Source organism: Purpureocillium takamizusanense, chromosome 5 (assembly GCF_022605165.1).
Source record: "Purpureocillium takamizusanense chromosome 5, complete sequence".
In the NCBI taxonomy this organism is placed as follows: domain Eukaryota; kingdom Fungi; phylum Ascomycota; class Sordariomycetes; order Hypocreales; family Ophiocordycipitaceae; genus Purpureocillium; species Purpureocillium takamizusanense.
In genome coordinates this window covers 2,828,541-2,842,289 of record NC_063072.1, presented here as the reverse complement: position 1 = coordinate 2,842,289, position 13,749 = coordinate 2,828,541, and the positions used below count along the sequence as shown (strand labels likewise).

General features: G+C 59.3%; 1 protein-coding gene across 1 annotated transcript; it reads right to left on the bottom strand.

The window, feature by feature from the left end:
- Positions 1-474: 474 nt before the first annotated feature.
- On the bottom strand, positions 475-8,174 carry GLT1 (Alanine dehydrogenase). Its single transcript, XM_047987820.1, has 3 exons — positions 7,121-8,174; positions 1,024-7,056; positions 475-961 (listed from the first exon to the last, which is right to left on the bottom strand). The coding sequence occupies exons 1-3, from the start codon at positions 7,297-7,299 to the stop codon at positions 823-825; spliced, it is 6,351 nt and encodes a 2,116-aa protein (XP_047843810.1). The 5' UTR covers positions 7,300-8,174; the 3' UTR covers positions 475-822.
- Between the last annotated feature and the right edge of the window lie 5,575 nt (positions 8,175-13,749).

Sequence of the window (13,749 nt, the reverse complement as noted above, 5' to 3'; positions counted from 1 at the left end):
GCCAGAGCTGGTTCGGCTACAGGGGTCCCGTCTGTCCCACTGCAGGTGCGAACCAACGCAGCCAACCTAGGCAGCCCGCCCAGTGCCTGTACCTACAGTTACCGACATGCCGACCAAAGCAGCCCGCGCATTAGCGCTCCACTCCACTCCCTTCAGTGACGCAGTGGGCGCTGCCCCTCCGCTGCAAGCCCAGTCCTTCAGTGCCACCACACATGTACGCGCACTTGGAAAGGTAAGGTTTCCGATTTGCTGATGAGCCATTAGCCGCAACCGGAGCACGAAGTGCGCGTTCCCAGCGAAGACGACGACGGTGGCCGAGTGTCGGAAGACAGGTTCGGTGCCCGAGTCAAAGACGCGATTGGAGTTCAAACATTTTCCCTGAGTGCCTCATCCAGTGCCTCTTCCTATACATCTCCATAGGCAGCCTGGAAGGCAGATATCGGCATTCGCGTACGTCAACTGGATAACATCACACTGTAGATAGATTCCTATGTGTATTTTCAGCCCTCGAGACGAGCCTTCGCATATGTACAGCCTTTTCTCGTGTCTGCGTCAAAAACCACCAAACATGCTCGACACGATACATGTCGCGTCTGAAATCCAGGCGCATGCAGCAACATGGTATGAAAACTGGCAAACCGACGGCCCCCAAGTCTTGCTGGTATCATAATCCATCCGCTCATACCCGTCCGAATGGGCGAAACAAGGCATGCCTCGTGTCCATCACTGTCGTCGCATGCTGCCGTTTCCCCAAGAAAAGGAAAACAAAGTCGTTTCCAAAACGCCGCAATCACAAACCGAACGGGTTTTTTTTTCTCGTTACTAAGCCTCGACCTCAACCACGCGCTTGAGAATCTCCTGCGCAGTGCGCTTGACAATGCCGCCCGTGACTGGCAGGTTGGTGTTGTCCTCAAGGTACAAGTCCACCTCACGCGCTGCCATGCGACCCTCGTTGATGCCCCTGAGCGATGTGTTAGCAAAGCGTTCGCTCCAGTCCATGCAGTGCGTGCAAAAGAGACTTACCAAACAATCAAAGACTGTCCACGGCGGGCGTCACCGGCGGCGAAGACGCCATCCAGGTTGGTGCAGTACTTGCCGGCAGGCGTCTTGACGTTCTTGCGCGCATCCTTCTCAATGTCATCACCAAGAACGCGAGCTTCGGGTCCAAGGAAACCCATGGCCAGGAGCACGAGGTCGGCAGGGAAGAACTGCTGCGAGCCATCCACCTTCTTCATGTCCCAGCCGCCGCTAGGCGACTTGGTCCACTCCACGCGAATGGTGTTGATGCCCTTGACCTTGCCGCTACCGTCATCGACAAACTCCTCGGACATGATGCAGTACTCTCTGGGGTCCTTGCCCGTGTGCTGGCGAACCTCGGTGTGGCCGTAATCGACACGGTAGATGCGAGGCCACTGAGGCCATGGGTTGTCGCTGGCGCGCTCCGGGGGCGGCTGGGGCAGGAGCTCGAAGTTGGTGACTGACTTGGCACCATGGCGGACCGAGGTACCAATGCAGTCGTTGCCGGTATCGCCACCACCGATGACAACCACGTGCTTGTCCTTGGCCGTGATGTACGCGTTGTCAGCCAGCTCCGAGTCGAGCAGAGATTTGGTGTTCTTGTGCAGGAACTCCATCGCGTAGTGGATGCCGCTCAGCTCGCGGCCCTTGATGGGCAGGTCACGGGCAACAGTGGCGCCCGTTGCGATGATGACGGCATCATTACTGCTCCGCAGATCGCCGAGGCTGGGCTGGCCGTCTTCGCCGATGGCGACTCCAGTCTTGAAGTTGATGCCCTCGGCGGCCATGAAGTCGGTACGTCGCTTGACAATACGCTTATCCAACTTCATGTTCGGGATGCCGTACATCAGCAGACCGCCCAAACGGTCGGCGCGCTCATAGACAGTGACACTGTGGCCGGCGCGGTTCAGCTGGTCGGCAGCGGCCAGACCAGCAGGACCAGAACCAATGACTGCAATATTCTTTCCGGTACGGACCTTGGGCGGCTGGGGAACCATCCAGCCCATCTCAAAGCCACGGTCGATGATCGCGCACTCGATGGACTTGATGCCAACAGGGTCCTCGTTGATGCCCAGGACGCAAGCGCCCTCGCAAGGAGCGGGGCACACACGGCCAGTAAACTCGGGGAAGTTGTTCGTCATGAGAAGACGGTTGAGCGCGTCCTTCCACTGGTTCTGGAATACCAGCTCGTTCCACTTGGGAATGATGTTGGAGATGGGGCAGCCCGTCTCCGACTGGCAGAACGGAACGCCGCAGTCCATGCAACGCGCCGACTGATACTTGAGCTCGTCCTCGTTCAGGCGAGAGCTGAGCTCAGCCCAGTCCTTGGTTCGAGTGGTCACAGCGCGATACTTCTCGGAGCGCCGGGCATACTTCATGAAGCCCTTGGTCTTGTCGAGCACCAGCGCACGCTTCTTCTCAGCGGCGTTGTCACCGACAGCTTCCTCCATGTCCTGAAGCTTGGGGGCCTTATCCTTCTCCTCCTTCTTATGCTGAACGCCGGAGACGACAGGAAGGTTGTACTCGGCGCGCTTCGCAGCAGCAGCCTTGGCGGCTTCCTCCTCCAAGACGCGCTTGTAATCGACAGGCAGGACCTTGACAAAGCGAGGCAGGGCGCGGTTAAAGTCCACGAGGATACGAGCCGCCAGCTCAGATCCGGTGTAATGGTGGTGATCCTCGATCAGGCCACGGAGGTAAGCAATCTCGGCTGGGTCCTCAAGAGGGCCAGCTTCCACCATCTCAGAGTTGAGCTTGTCGTGGAAGTCACGGTTCTTGTCGAGAACATAAGCTATACCGCCAGACATGCCTGCGGCAAAGTTGCGGCCGGTGCTTCCGAGAATGACAATGCGGCCACCAGTCATGTACTCGCAGCCGTGGTCACCAATGCCCTCGACGACAGCGGTGGCACCCGAGTTGCGCACAGCGAATCGCTCGGCGGCGACACCCCGGAAGAAGCAAGTACCAGTCGTGGCGCCGTACAAGCAAACGTTGCCGATCAGGATGTTCTCTTCCGCCTTGAACACGGCAGAGCGGGGCGGGTAGATGATCAGACGACCACCAGAGAGGCCCTTGCCAACGTAGTCGTTGGCGTCGCCCTCAAGCTCCAAGGTAACGCCAGGAGCGAGGAAGGCGCCAAATGACTGACCAGCCGAGCCCTTGATATTGACGTGAACCGTGTCCAACGGCAGACCAGCCTCACCGTACCGCTTCGAGATCTGGTAGGACAGAGAGGTACCCATGGCGCGGTCTGTGTTGATGACATCGCATTCGATCCTGGATGGAAGGCCCTTGTCCAGCGTCAACTCAGCCTCCGAGATGAGCTTGTTATCCAGGCGGACATAGAGCTTGTGGTCCTGCTTGCGGACGTTGAAGGTGGCAACACCGGGGCGAAGCTTGTGAGCAGGCGTAAGCAACAGCGACAGATCGATGTTGGCTGTCTTCTTGGTGCGCAGGTCATCCCGCATCTTAAGGACTTCCACGTGGCCAACCATCTCGTTGATGGTGCGGAAACCAAGCTGAGCCATAATGGCACGGAGCTCGTTGGCGACATAGTAGAAGAAGTTGATGACGTGCTCGGGAGTTCCCTGGAACTTGGCGCGGAGCTCGGGGTCCTGGGTTGCGATACCGACCGGGCAGGAGTTCAGGTGGCACTTGCGCATCATGATGCAGCCCATGGCGATGAGAGGGGCGGTGGCGAAGCCCCATTCCTCGGCGCCGAGAAGGCAGGCAATGGCGACATCGCGTCCGGTCCTCAGTTGACCGTCCGTCTGCACAACGACACGGCCTCGCAGGTCATTGAGAACAAGAGTCTGATGGGTCTCAGCAAGACCCAGCTCCCAAGGAAGACCCGCATACTTGATGCCAGTCCATCGAGAGGCACCAGTACCGCCATCGTGTCCCGAAATGAGAATATGGTCGGCCTTGGCCTTGGCGACACCAGAGGCAACGATGCCGACACCGACCTCGGAGACGAGCTTCACAGAGACGCGAGATCGGGGGCTGGAGCACTTGAGGTCGTAAATAAGCTGCTTCAGATCCTCAATGGAGTAGATGTCGTGATGAGGAGGGGGCGAGATGAGGCCGACGCCAGGAGTGGAGTGGCGGGTCCGGGCGATGGACTTGGACACCTTGTGGCCAGGCAGCTCACCGCCCTCGCCAGGCTTGGCACCCTGGGCCATCTTGATCTGCAGCTCGTCCGAGTCGGCAAGGTAGGCAGAGGTAACACCGAACCGGCCAGAGGCAACCTGCTTGATGGCTGATCTCATGGTGTCGCCATTGGGCAGGCGCTGAGATCGCTCGGGATCCTCGCCACCCTCACCAGTATTGGACTTGCCACCGAGTCGGTTCATGGCCACGGCGAGAGTCGAGTGAGACTCCATGGAGATGGAGCCGTAAGACATGGCGCCAGTGCAGAATCGTCGGACAATCTCCGTCCAGGGCTCGACCTGGTCGATGGGCACGGGAGTGCGGTCCTCGAACTTGAAGTCCAACAGGCCGCGCAGCGTGCAGTTCTTGATCTGCTCATACTCAGACTTGGAGTAGGCCTCGTACGACTTGTCGTTCTTGGTGCGCACGGCATCCTGGATGTTGGCAATGGAAGCAGGGTCGTTGACGTGCGGCTCACCGCCGTCTCTCCAGTGGTACTCGCCGGACTCGGGGAGGCCCTTGATGCTCACAGTGTAGCGGGACGAGAAGCCTCGCTCGTGGAAGCGGAAAGCGTCCTCGGCAATGAGGTCGAAGGTGAGGCCCTGGATGCGAGACGCAGTGCCCCTGAAGCAGCGCTCGACAACAGACTCGTCAAGGCCGAGGGCCTCGAAAATCTGGGCTCCCTTGTACGAGGCAAGGGTCGAGATACCCATCTTGCTCATGACCTTGAGGATGCCACCATCGCAAGAGTGCTTGTAGTTTCGGATCAAAGCCTCGTCAGTGAGCTTCTTCTTGATCAAGCCCTCCCAGTTCAGCTTGAGAATGCACTCCATGGCGAGGTACGGGTTGACAGCGTCCGCACCGTAGCCGAGCAGCACGCACATGTGGTGCACCTCACGAGCCTCCGCAGTCTCGACTACCAGGGCAGCCATGGATCGCCACTTGTTGCTAACGAGGTGGTGGTGGACCATGCCAGAGGCGAGCGCCGCCGAAACGGGGACGCGGTCAGCCGAAGTCTGGCGGTCAGACAGGACGATGATGCGGTCACGAGCCTCGATGGCAGCAGTGGCCTCTTTGCAGATCTCGTCGAGGTGATCAAGATAACCCTGAACACCCTGGGACTTGGGGAAGGTCAGATCGATGGTCTTGACAGTCCACTCGGGGTAGAGAGAAGCCATGCTGTTGATAGCCTTGAACTCGGGGATGGACAAGACGGGGCTGGGCAGCATCAGACGGCCGCACTGTGAGGCATCCATCTCCAGCAGGTTGCCCTGGGGACCGACGTAGCACTCCAGGGACATGACGATGGACTCTCGGATGGGGTCAATGGGAGGGTTAGTGACCTGGGCGAAGAGCTGTCGGAAGTAGTCATAGAGAAGACGGGGGGCCTGCGTCAAGCACGCAAGTGGACCATCGTTGCCCATGGAGCCGAGGGCTTCCTTCTCATCAGCAGCCATGGGGGCGAGGAGCAAGCTGACCTGCTCATGGGTGTAGCCGAAGGAGAGCAGCAGCGGGTCCTCCTGGAGGAGGGTATCATCCAGCTTGGCGGCGAGATCAACAGACGTCTCCAGGGTCTCGAGAACCTTGGGCATGGTGATGAGCTCGCGGTCGAGCCAAGAGCGGAAGTCGTGGCGGCTGGACACGGCCTCCTTGAGCTCCTTGTCGTCGATGATGCGTCCCGCCTGGGTATCGACCAGAAGCATGCGACCAGGCTGGAGACGGCCCTTCTGAATGACACTCTCGGGCTCGACAGGAATAGTGCCAACCTCGGACGCGCAAATGATGCGGTCATCGTCAAGGACGTAGAAACGGCACGGTCGCAGACCATTTCGGTCCAGGTTAGCACCGCAGTACCGTCCGTCGGCAAAGGTGAAGAGAGCAGGGCCGTCCCAAGGCTCCATCTGGCAAGCGGCCCACTCATAGAAAGCAGCCTTCTTGGGGTCCATATCCTCGTTGCCCTGCCAGGCCTCGGGAACCATGAGCATGACGGCCTCGGGCAGTGAGAGCACGCCGTTGATGGTGAGCAGCTCAAGGACATTGTCAAAGGCAGCCGAGTCGGAGCCTCCATCCTCGACAACGGGGTACATCATCTCAAGCTCCTCCTTGAAAACATCGGACTGCATGACACCCTCGCGGGCTCTCATCCAGTTCTTGTTGCCTCTCAGGGTGTTGATTTCACCATTGTGAGCGGCCCACCGCAGCGGCTGGGCACGGTCCCAGGACGGGAAAGTGTTTGTGGAAAAACGAGAGTGGACGAGAGCAAAGTGAGCTTCGTAGTCGGCGTTGACGAGGTCGTGGTAGTACGAGTAGACCTGGACAGGGGCAAGCTGGCCCTTGTAGACAATGTTCTTGTTGGAGAGGGAGCAGAGATAGAACCAATTCTTGAGGCCGATGGTGTGAGTGGCACGTTTCCGCAGCACATACAGCTGGCGCTCAAAGAGGCGGTCATTGAACTTGTCAGGGTCGGTCATTTGGGGCTCATTGCCAGGGCCGTAGGCAGAGGCAAGAACGACAAATGGCTGAGCAATGATGGGCTCGCGCGACTTGGCGGCAGGGCCGAGCAGCGTCGAGTCGACAGGAGGCCGGCGCCAGCCAAGGACTCGCAAGCCCAGCGACTCGGCAACATCTTCCAGCTGCCTCTTGGACTCCTCGAGGGTCTCCTCGTCGGGCTTGAAGAACAGGTTTCCCACAGCGTACTGCCCGAGAGGGGGAAGCTTGATGTTCTCCTCCCTCTCAAAGTTCTTGATGAAGAACTTGTGGGGAATGGACGTCATGACACCGGCGCCGTCACCGTCGCGGGCATCAGAACCCACGGCTCCCCGATGGGTCATGTTGCACAGGAGGTTGCGCGCATCGCTGACGATTTTGTGGCTCGGCTTGCCCTTGATGTGGCTGCGGCGCGGTCAGCATCGACAGTTTGGTTGAGGGAAGGCTTGGAGGGGGATGGAAAACGTACCAAGCAAAGCCGACACCGCAAGCATCCTTTTCATAGCTAGGGTCGTACAGACCCTGCTTCACCGGGAGAGCGCCAGCCCAAGAATCATTGTTCTCGGTCTCGTACTCGTACGGCTTGTATTCTTGCTTTTCAGCTTCGAAAGAAATGTGTCGGTCGTCGAAATCCTCGAGCAGGCCCATGCTAGGCGAGACTTTCGCGGGGGGCACCACCTGGAGGACCGGGGGGGCGTTCGTTAGGGGGGTCGGCGGCAGGCACTGGACGCCCTGTTGGCCAGTGCTGGAGCTAGCGGACTGAGGATCGGGGTGAGAGCAGCGCCGAGGGCTGCTCTGGAACTGATTGTCTGTGCACGCGAGGACGGTCAGCTCTGGAAGCGAGGATTGTCGGATATTCAATGCTCTTGGAGGCAATGCGTGCGACTGAAAACTGCTGGCGCAGGTGAGGGAAAAGAAGAGGGGGGAAGAGGAGGAGGAAGGGCCAAGGAACGGCGGCGTAAAGTAAAAATCTCCAGGCTCTGCTGCTATCGGCGTGGGCGCTGTCGGTATGCTTTATCGCTGCAGACGGAACTAGCGGGCTGGTGGGGTGGATTTCCCTTTCAGCGTCCTGGAGGGCTGCCTGGGGGGGGACAAAAAAAGCGGCTTCAGCGCCGCTACAGCTCGCCCCATCGGGTGACCTGAGCAACGTGGTCTGCAAGAAAGTCCTTGAGGCACCGAGTATCGTGGCTGCCATGGGGCAATCAATGCGTGTCCGCTTGGCGACGCGATCCATGAAAGTCCCAGTGAAGCTGCCCAGTGCCATTCGTGGAGCGTCCCGTTGTGCGGCCGCAGCAAGGTGGTGGAAGCAAGCGGAATTCTTGTCCTTTTTTTTTTGTCCACCCACTGCCGGATGACAATCCCGCCGACAAGATTGGCTCTCATCCTGCGACGGTCCCACGTTGCGCACGACTCAAGCTCATCGAACTCTCGCTGCCCATCCCATGCCCGCTACCGGCGCAGGACCGAGGCTCGAGGGATCTGCAGCGGGAGACGACTTGTTCGGCGTGTCGAACGCGCACACTCGCCAGCGTGGTTCTCTCGACTGGCAGATGGTTGTGTCTCGCGTGCCAAGTGTAGTGCAGTGCAGTGCAGTGCAGGTGCAGTGCAGTGCGCCCAGGCGGCAGTGGCAGCCTTGGTGAGCCCTGCATAAGCGTGTCGAATAGGATCAAGGCCCCCAGCCGCGGCATGGTCGCATCTGGCAATGACAGCGGGCATCTGCGTCATGCTGCGTTGGGTGTCCGGTGGTGTCTGGTCCGCCCGATGCGCCGCGCGAGGGCCAGGCCCCGCCGGCGAATGGCGGCGGCTGCGATTGAGGCGCATGGAACCCCGCCAACCCTGCCGCTGCTGATGGGCATGGGCATGGGCATGGACATGGACATGGGCATGGATGGCATGGGCCGCTGCATGAGCGGCGCCGGCACCGGGGACGCAGGTGCCACCGAGCACATGCTTTTGTGGCCCTTTGGGCGTCGTCTTTTTGGGCTGTGCGGGTGGTGTGGCGTGGCGGCAAGGCCTCGTCCGCCGCCTCGCGCGCCGCCGTGGTGGTGCAACGCCGCAAGGTGATTGCTGCCTCGTCTGGTCTGCCTGGAGTTGCCTGGATTTTCTGAACTGCAAGGGATATTTTCGCTTCATCGCATTCTTTGTCCGTGACGGCCAGCTAAATGTCGTCCGAGCCGTGAATTCGTTGTCGTGTCCTTTGCCGGTTCGCCAGCCATTGTCCTCGAGCGCGCCGGCAGACCCCCCCTGCCCGCAACAACGTCCGACAGCCGCCCAGCCTCAGCATCTCCGTTCCGGGGGGAATAGCGACGGCAGCAGAGCCCACGAGATAAACCTCCATTGTCGCAGTCCGGGTCGGCGGCGAATGCAAACAAGGCAGAGGGAAACGCAACACGCATGGTGCAGACAGGAAATATTCTTTTTTTTTTATTAATCATGCTCAGCGACTTACCAGGTGGGTGATTTTGGTTTGCACGACTTGACAAGACGATGATGGGTTTCCAGGCGGCTCGCTGCAGGGCAAAATAGCAAGAGAGCAAGAGATCCAAAGGAGAGAAAGTCCGGTCAAGAGGAAGAGGAGGGTGGGAGGCGAGGAGTCTCGCCTTTTATTGCGAAAGGGGATGGATGGGGGGGATGGCTGGACGGACGGACGGACGGATGGGATGGGATGGGATAGGATGGAACAGGTACAGGACATATTCATCACTCATTCACTGGCGGCATGGAACGACTCTCCGGCCTCGCCCTGCCTGCGCTGGATGGACCCCCTGGCAGCAGCCCTCGGCTCGCACCACCCGCCATCGCTCGAGTCGAGTCGAGTCGAGTCCAGCCCACTCGTCCGTCTCCAAAAGTCACCGCGGCCGGCCCTGCCAAGCCATGGAAGGAGAGAAGCCCCGGCAGGACCAGACGGACACACACACCCACGCACGCACGCACACACGTACCTACATGCCTACGCACACACACACACACACAAAAGCAGCAGTTGCTATCGAACGACGACGTGTCTTGCCCCCACGAGCGGCTATTTGTGTTGCCGGGGTCTGTGCTAGCTGCGACCGACCCGGTGGGGAAGCCGGGATCATCAGCGTGAGATTTGAGGCGACGACGGCCCTACGGAATCCATATGGCTGGCTGGCTGGCTGGCTGACGTCCCCTTCTCCTCGGCCCTGGCTCGCCTGCCGCTCACTCGCTCGCTGGCGTGGGTTGGCGCGCCGCGAGCAATGGCATGGCACCGACCGGCGCCCCAGCATCATCAACGCATCCACTTCTTCCCAGGCGGCGCCCACACCCCCCTTCGAAGCACATGTCAGAAAACGCCGCAGTCGAGCAATTGTCCCGTCCGACTGCCTGCTTCAGCGCAGCCACCGTATTATATTACCGTTCCGATGCGGAGGGATGAGCGAGACGGCCAGCGTCTGCCTGGTGCTCTCATCAGCCTTTCGCTGCCTCTCAGCCCGCCGCCGATGCCGCATGCGACAATGAACCGTCCAATCCCCCCCCCCCCCCCTCCCCCTCCCCACCTCGTCGCAAACCCCCCGTTGATGCAGCCTCGCCCGAAGAAACAAAAAAAATAATCGATCTCCACATGCAGTCCAGCGCTCTGTTGGGGCACGAAACCGTCGACTTTACCAGACCGCCGGCCGGATGGGACTCTTGAACTCAACAATTCCCTTCTGGGAGATGCAGTGTTGTAGCACCATCGCCAGATGCCGAGATCTTTCAGATATCTGGAGCTCCGTACGTAATGGGCAGGTGAATGCCGGGCCTTGGACGCCATTTCTTGCCTATTTGGTGGCTCCTTGGAGTTCCCATTACCCCCGAATTACCCCCTCAAAACTGCTTCATTACCCCTACAAAACGTCCCCATTACCCCCTCAAAACCCCAAAATTACCCTCTGATTACCCTCAGGAAATCTACCCCGGACGCTGGACGGGGGGGGGGGGGTCCGTCTGGGCGGGCGACGTACGAGCTCAGGCCATGCGAAAGCTCCACGTCCTCAGGCGGGCGGGCGGGCGGGCGGCGAGCTGGCGGGGACCATCGTCCACAGCCTCGTCTTGACGGCGCGCAATTACGGAGCGGCTACGTATCCTCTTGGTCGTGCCCCTCGTCCATCTCGCGGCAGGGAAATAGCCTCGCTGTTGTGCCCGAGAGGCCCGAGGCACTCACATAGCGCCTCCGGTCTCGTCTCGTCCATTGTTGCCGCCTCCGCCGCATTGTCGGACCTAGGGGTCGCTAATACCTATCTGCAGTATCACCACGGCAGAAAAAGAGGTTGCTACAAGAGTTGTGTAAGAGAAATCTGGCGCCAGACAGGCCGAATCCGGGAGCAGGACCCCACACACCCTCGCTGCAAGGATCTGGCCAGCCCGTCTGGAGTGGTGGAACGCGCCACCGAGACACAAGGAAACGTTAAACTGGCAGACTGGCCCTGACTTGGGCTTGGGGAGGGGGCTAGGGTGGCCAGAGCTTGGAGCTCTGCTACCAATCAGCACGGCGTATTTCCAAGCCTTGCGCGCCGATGTCGCGCCCGGCTGGTCGACCCTGAGAGAGATGGGTGCCGCTTTGGACGAGGACCCTTGCAGGGGCCCCCGGGTCGGTGTCGTCACCGTGGCGGGCGCGGGCGGGGTGACTGACGGCGCGCAAGTCAACAGATGTGGTTGTATGTATTTCTTTTCGATCCCATTTGCCAGTCTTGCTAGAGTACAGTACGTTGATGCTGCCCAGGACGGACCGAGAGACACGAGAGCTGATGCCTGGCGAATGTGGGGGTGGAACGGCCGGCCTTCCACTGAATCCCACGAGCATTGATGGACAGCGGAGCGAGGACGAGTTGCGAGAAGCACCCTCGCATCCTCGCAGGTGATGGCGAGACACCAACAAACAGAATAAGCGTTTGCGGCATCGGGCCTGTCAGGGAACCAGACGCTCGCGGACTCTGCGGAACCCGAAAGCGCGAATCAATCTAGGTAGGAGACAAGAAGGTGACACGATGTCGGACGCGAGACGGGCCAATGGCACGTGCGGCAACATGGCCACGGTCGCACAGCGCGGCAACGAGCCTGCGAAACCAGCCGTTTGGGTAATGGAGGTGGGTGAGGGTGGCTGGCTGGCTGGCTGGCTGCTGTTGTTGTTTCCAGGCGTCGGGCATTGATTGCACCAGTGCGTGCCTGCCTGGGTGATGAGTGAGTGAAAGTGAGTGATTGAGAGCAAAGTGTTCTTGTCCTTTGTCAAAAGATTCGACACCAGAAAACTGGCGGCGCGGACCAATCATGACGAGAGTCGGCGACGCTAGATGCTTATCTCGCGCCAGACGTCACAGTCCGGCCCGTTTGCTGCGCTGCATCTCACCACTAACCTCGTAGTGGCTCGTGGCCGCCTGGCAATCTCGCCGCGGGAGGGGAACCTCCTACCTTGTACGTGCAACATGCTGTACGTATGTACGTACTGCAGGGGGCGCCGCATTTCTGGGCGATGGAGATTTTCTGATGCGAGACACTCCGTGGCTCCGCGCTCGGCGGCACTCGCTCGCTTATTTGCTTGCCTGGTCCTGCTGCTGCTGCTGCTGCTGCTGCTGTCCCTTCTGACAAGACGTCATGGCCCACGCCAGACTAACGTTAGTACCTAGGTAGTAGCAAGGGCGGCGGAATTGTACGTTCAAAGGAACGTACTTCGTACTGTATGTACATCCGTTGGCCTGGACCGTGGTGACATCCGCATCCGCATTGGGAATCCGACAAAATGGTTCGCGCCGTACACAGTCAAAATCGCGGCTCCGTCATCGAGTCGAGTTGACGAAGCGAACACGGCTCCTCGAACCCCCCCCTCTCCGTGCCTCCCCAAAAAAAAAAAGGCCAACCCAGCGACACGGCGAAACCTGGCCGGCACGCAGACCCCCTTTCGATGGGGTCAAGGACAAGACGGCCGCAAATCGCGGGCCTCTATTAGAAATGTCTCTCTCCGTCCGTGGTAACATCCAGTCACGGTGGTCCGCAAGCTAGCCCCGGGGGGCGAACGACCTCACCTCGCAGGGGGGAGCCGATGGGCCGGCCGAGGTCGGCCGAAGCGATGAGACTTGCGGTCACTACTAAAACTACCACGTAGCAGCAGTACTAGCACTGAATAATGAGGGGCCGACGACACCAGGTAGGTTGATGGAGTCTCAAGCGGGCGGGAAATCCCGGCAGACTTGACCCTGCCCGTTGCCAGCTGCTCCTCGCCTGATGATGAGTAACTTTTGCCCGGTGCGGTCCTATATACTTTGGCGTTACACTCGGCTGTCGAGACGCGTGCCTACGTGCGTTTTATGTGTATGCAGCCAGACATTGGATGACAGATCTGCAGCGAGGATCCTCTGCGGCTGCTCCGAAACGGAAATCAATCGATTTTCTCGCTCTTGGGTGGAAAACAAAATAAAAAGGTTGAATCCATAAATGGTGCTCTCGCACGAAGCTGACACTCTGTCGCCTATAATAGCCCCCGTTTGCACCAATTCTCTGGCTCGCACTGCCAGACGACTTGAGACAGCCCGTCCCGAAAACCCCCGAGCCATGTTGTGGGGATGGGTTTCCCGTGCTCATGCTCATTTCCCCTTGCAGGTCTGACTTGGGACTTGGCGGCGAGGGCAAGAGGCAGACTGATGAGCACACCTTTTTGAATTCGTATTCGCTACGTGTACAGTATACTGGTTGGTCAAGTGTCTACTAACGCAAGGCCCTGTTCGGAGGGCGAGGAGCTGGGCGATGCGGGTATTTTGTGCGAGTGGATACTGTAGGGTAAGTTAAACGTATATTGCATTCATCAGTACGAAGTACTTCGTACGAAGTATATACGAAGTACGGTTTTCACAACGACCATAATTGCCTATGTTGCTATTGTTGTTGTATTGTTATACTAGACCTCGTTCGAGCTGTAGACGGGACCATGGAGGGGGATCTTGTTCCAAATCCAGAATGAGCGGCCTAATAAACAACGCTACCGGCCAGGAACGATACGCAATTTTGCGATGTCGGGCTGCGATGATGACCCTGGCCAGGGTTGTGATTCCCCGATCCATTGGAGCCCGGTGCTACCAGTGCACGCGGTGCCGAACAAATTTC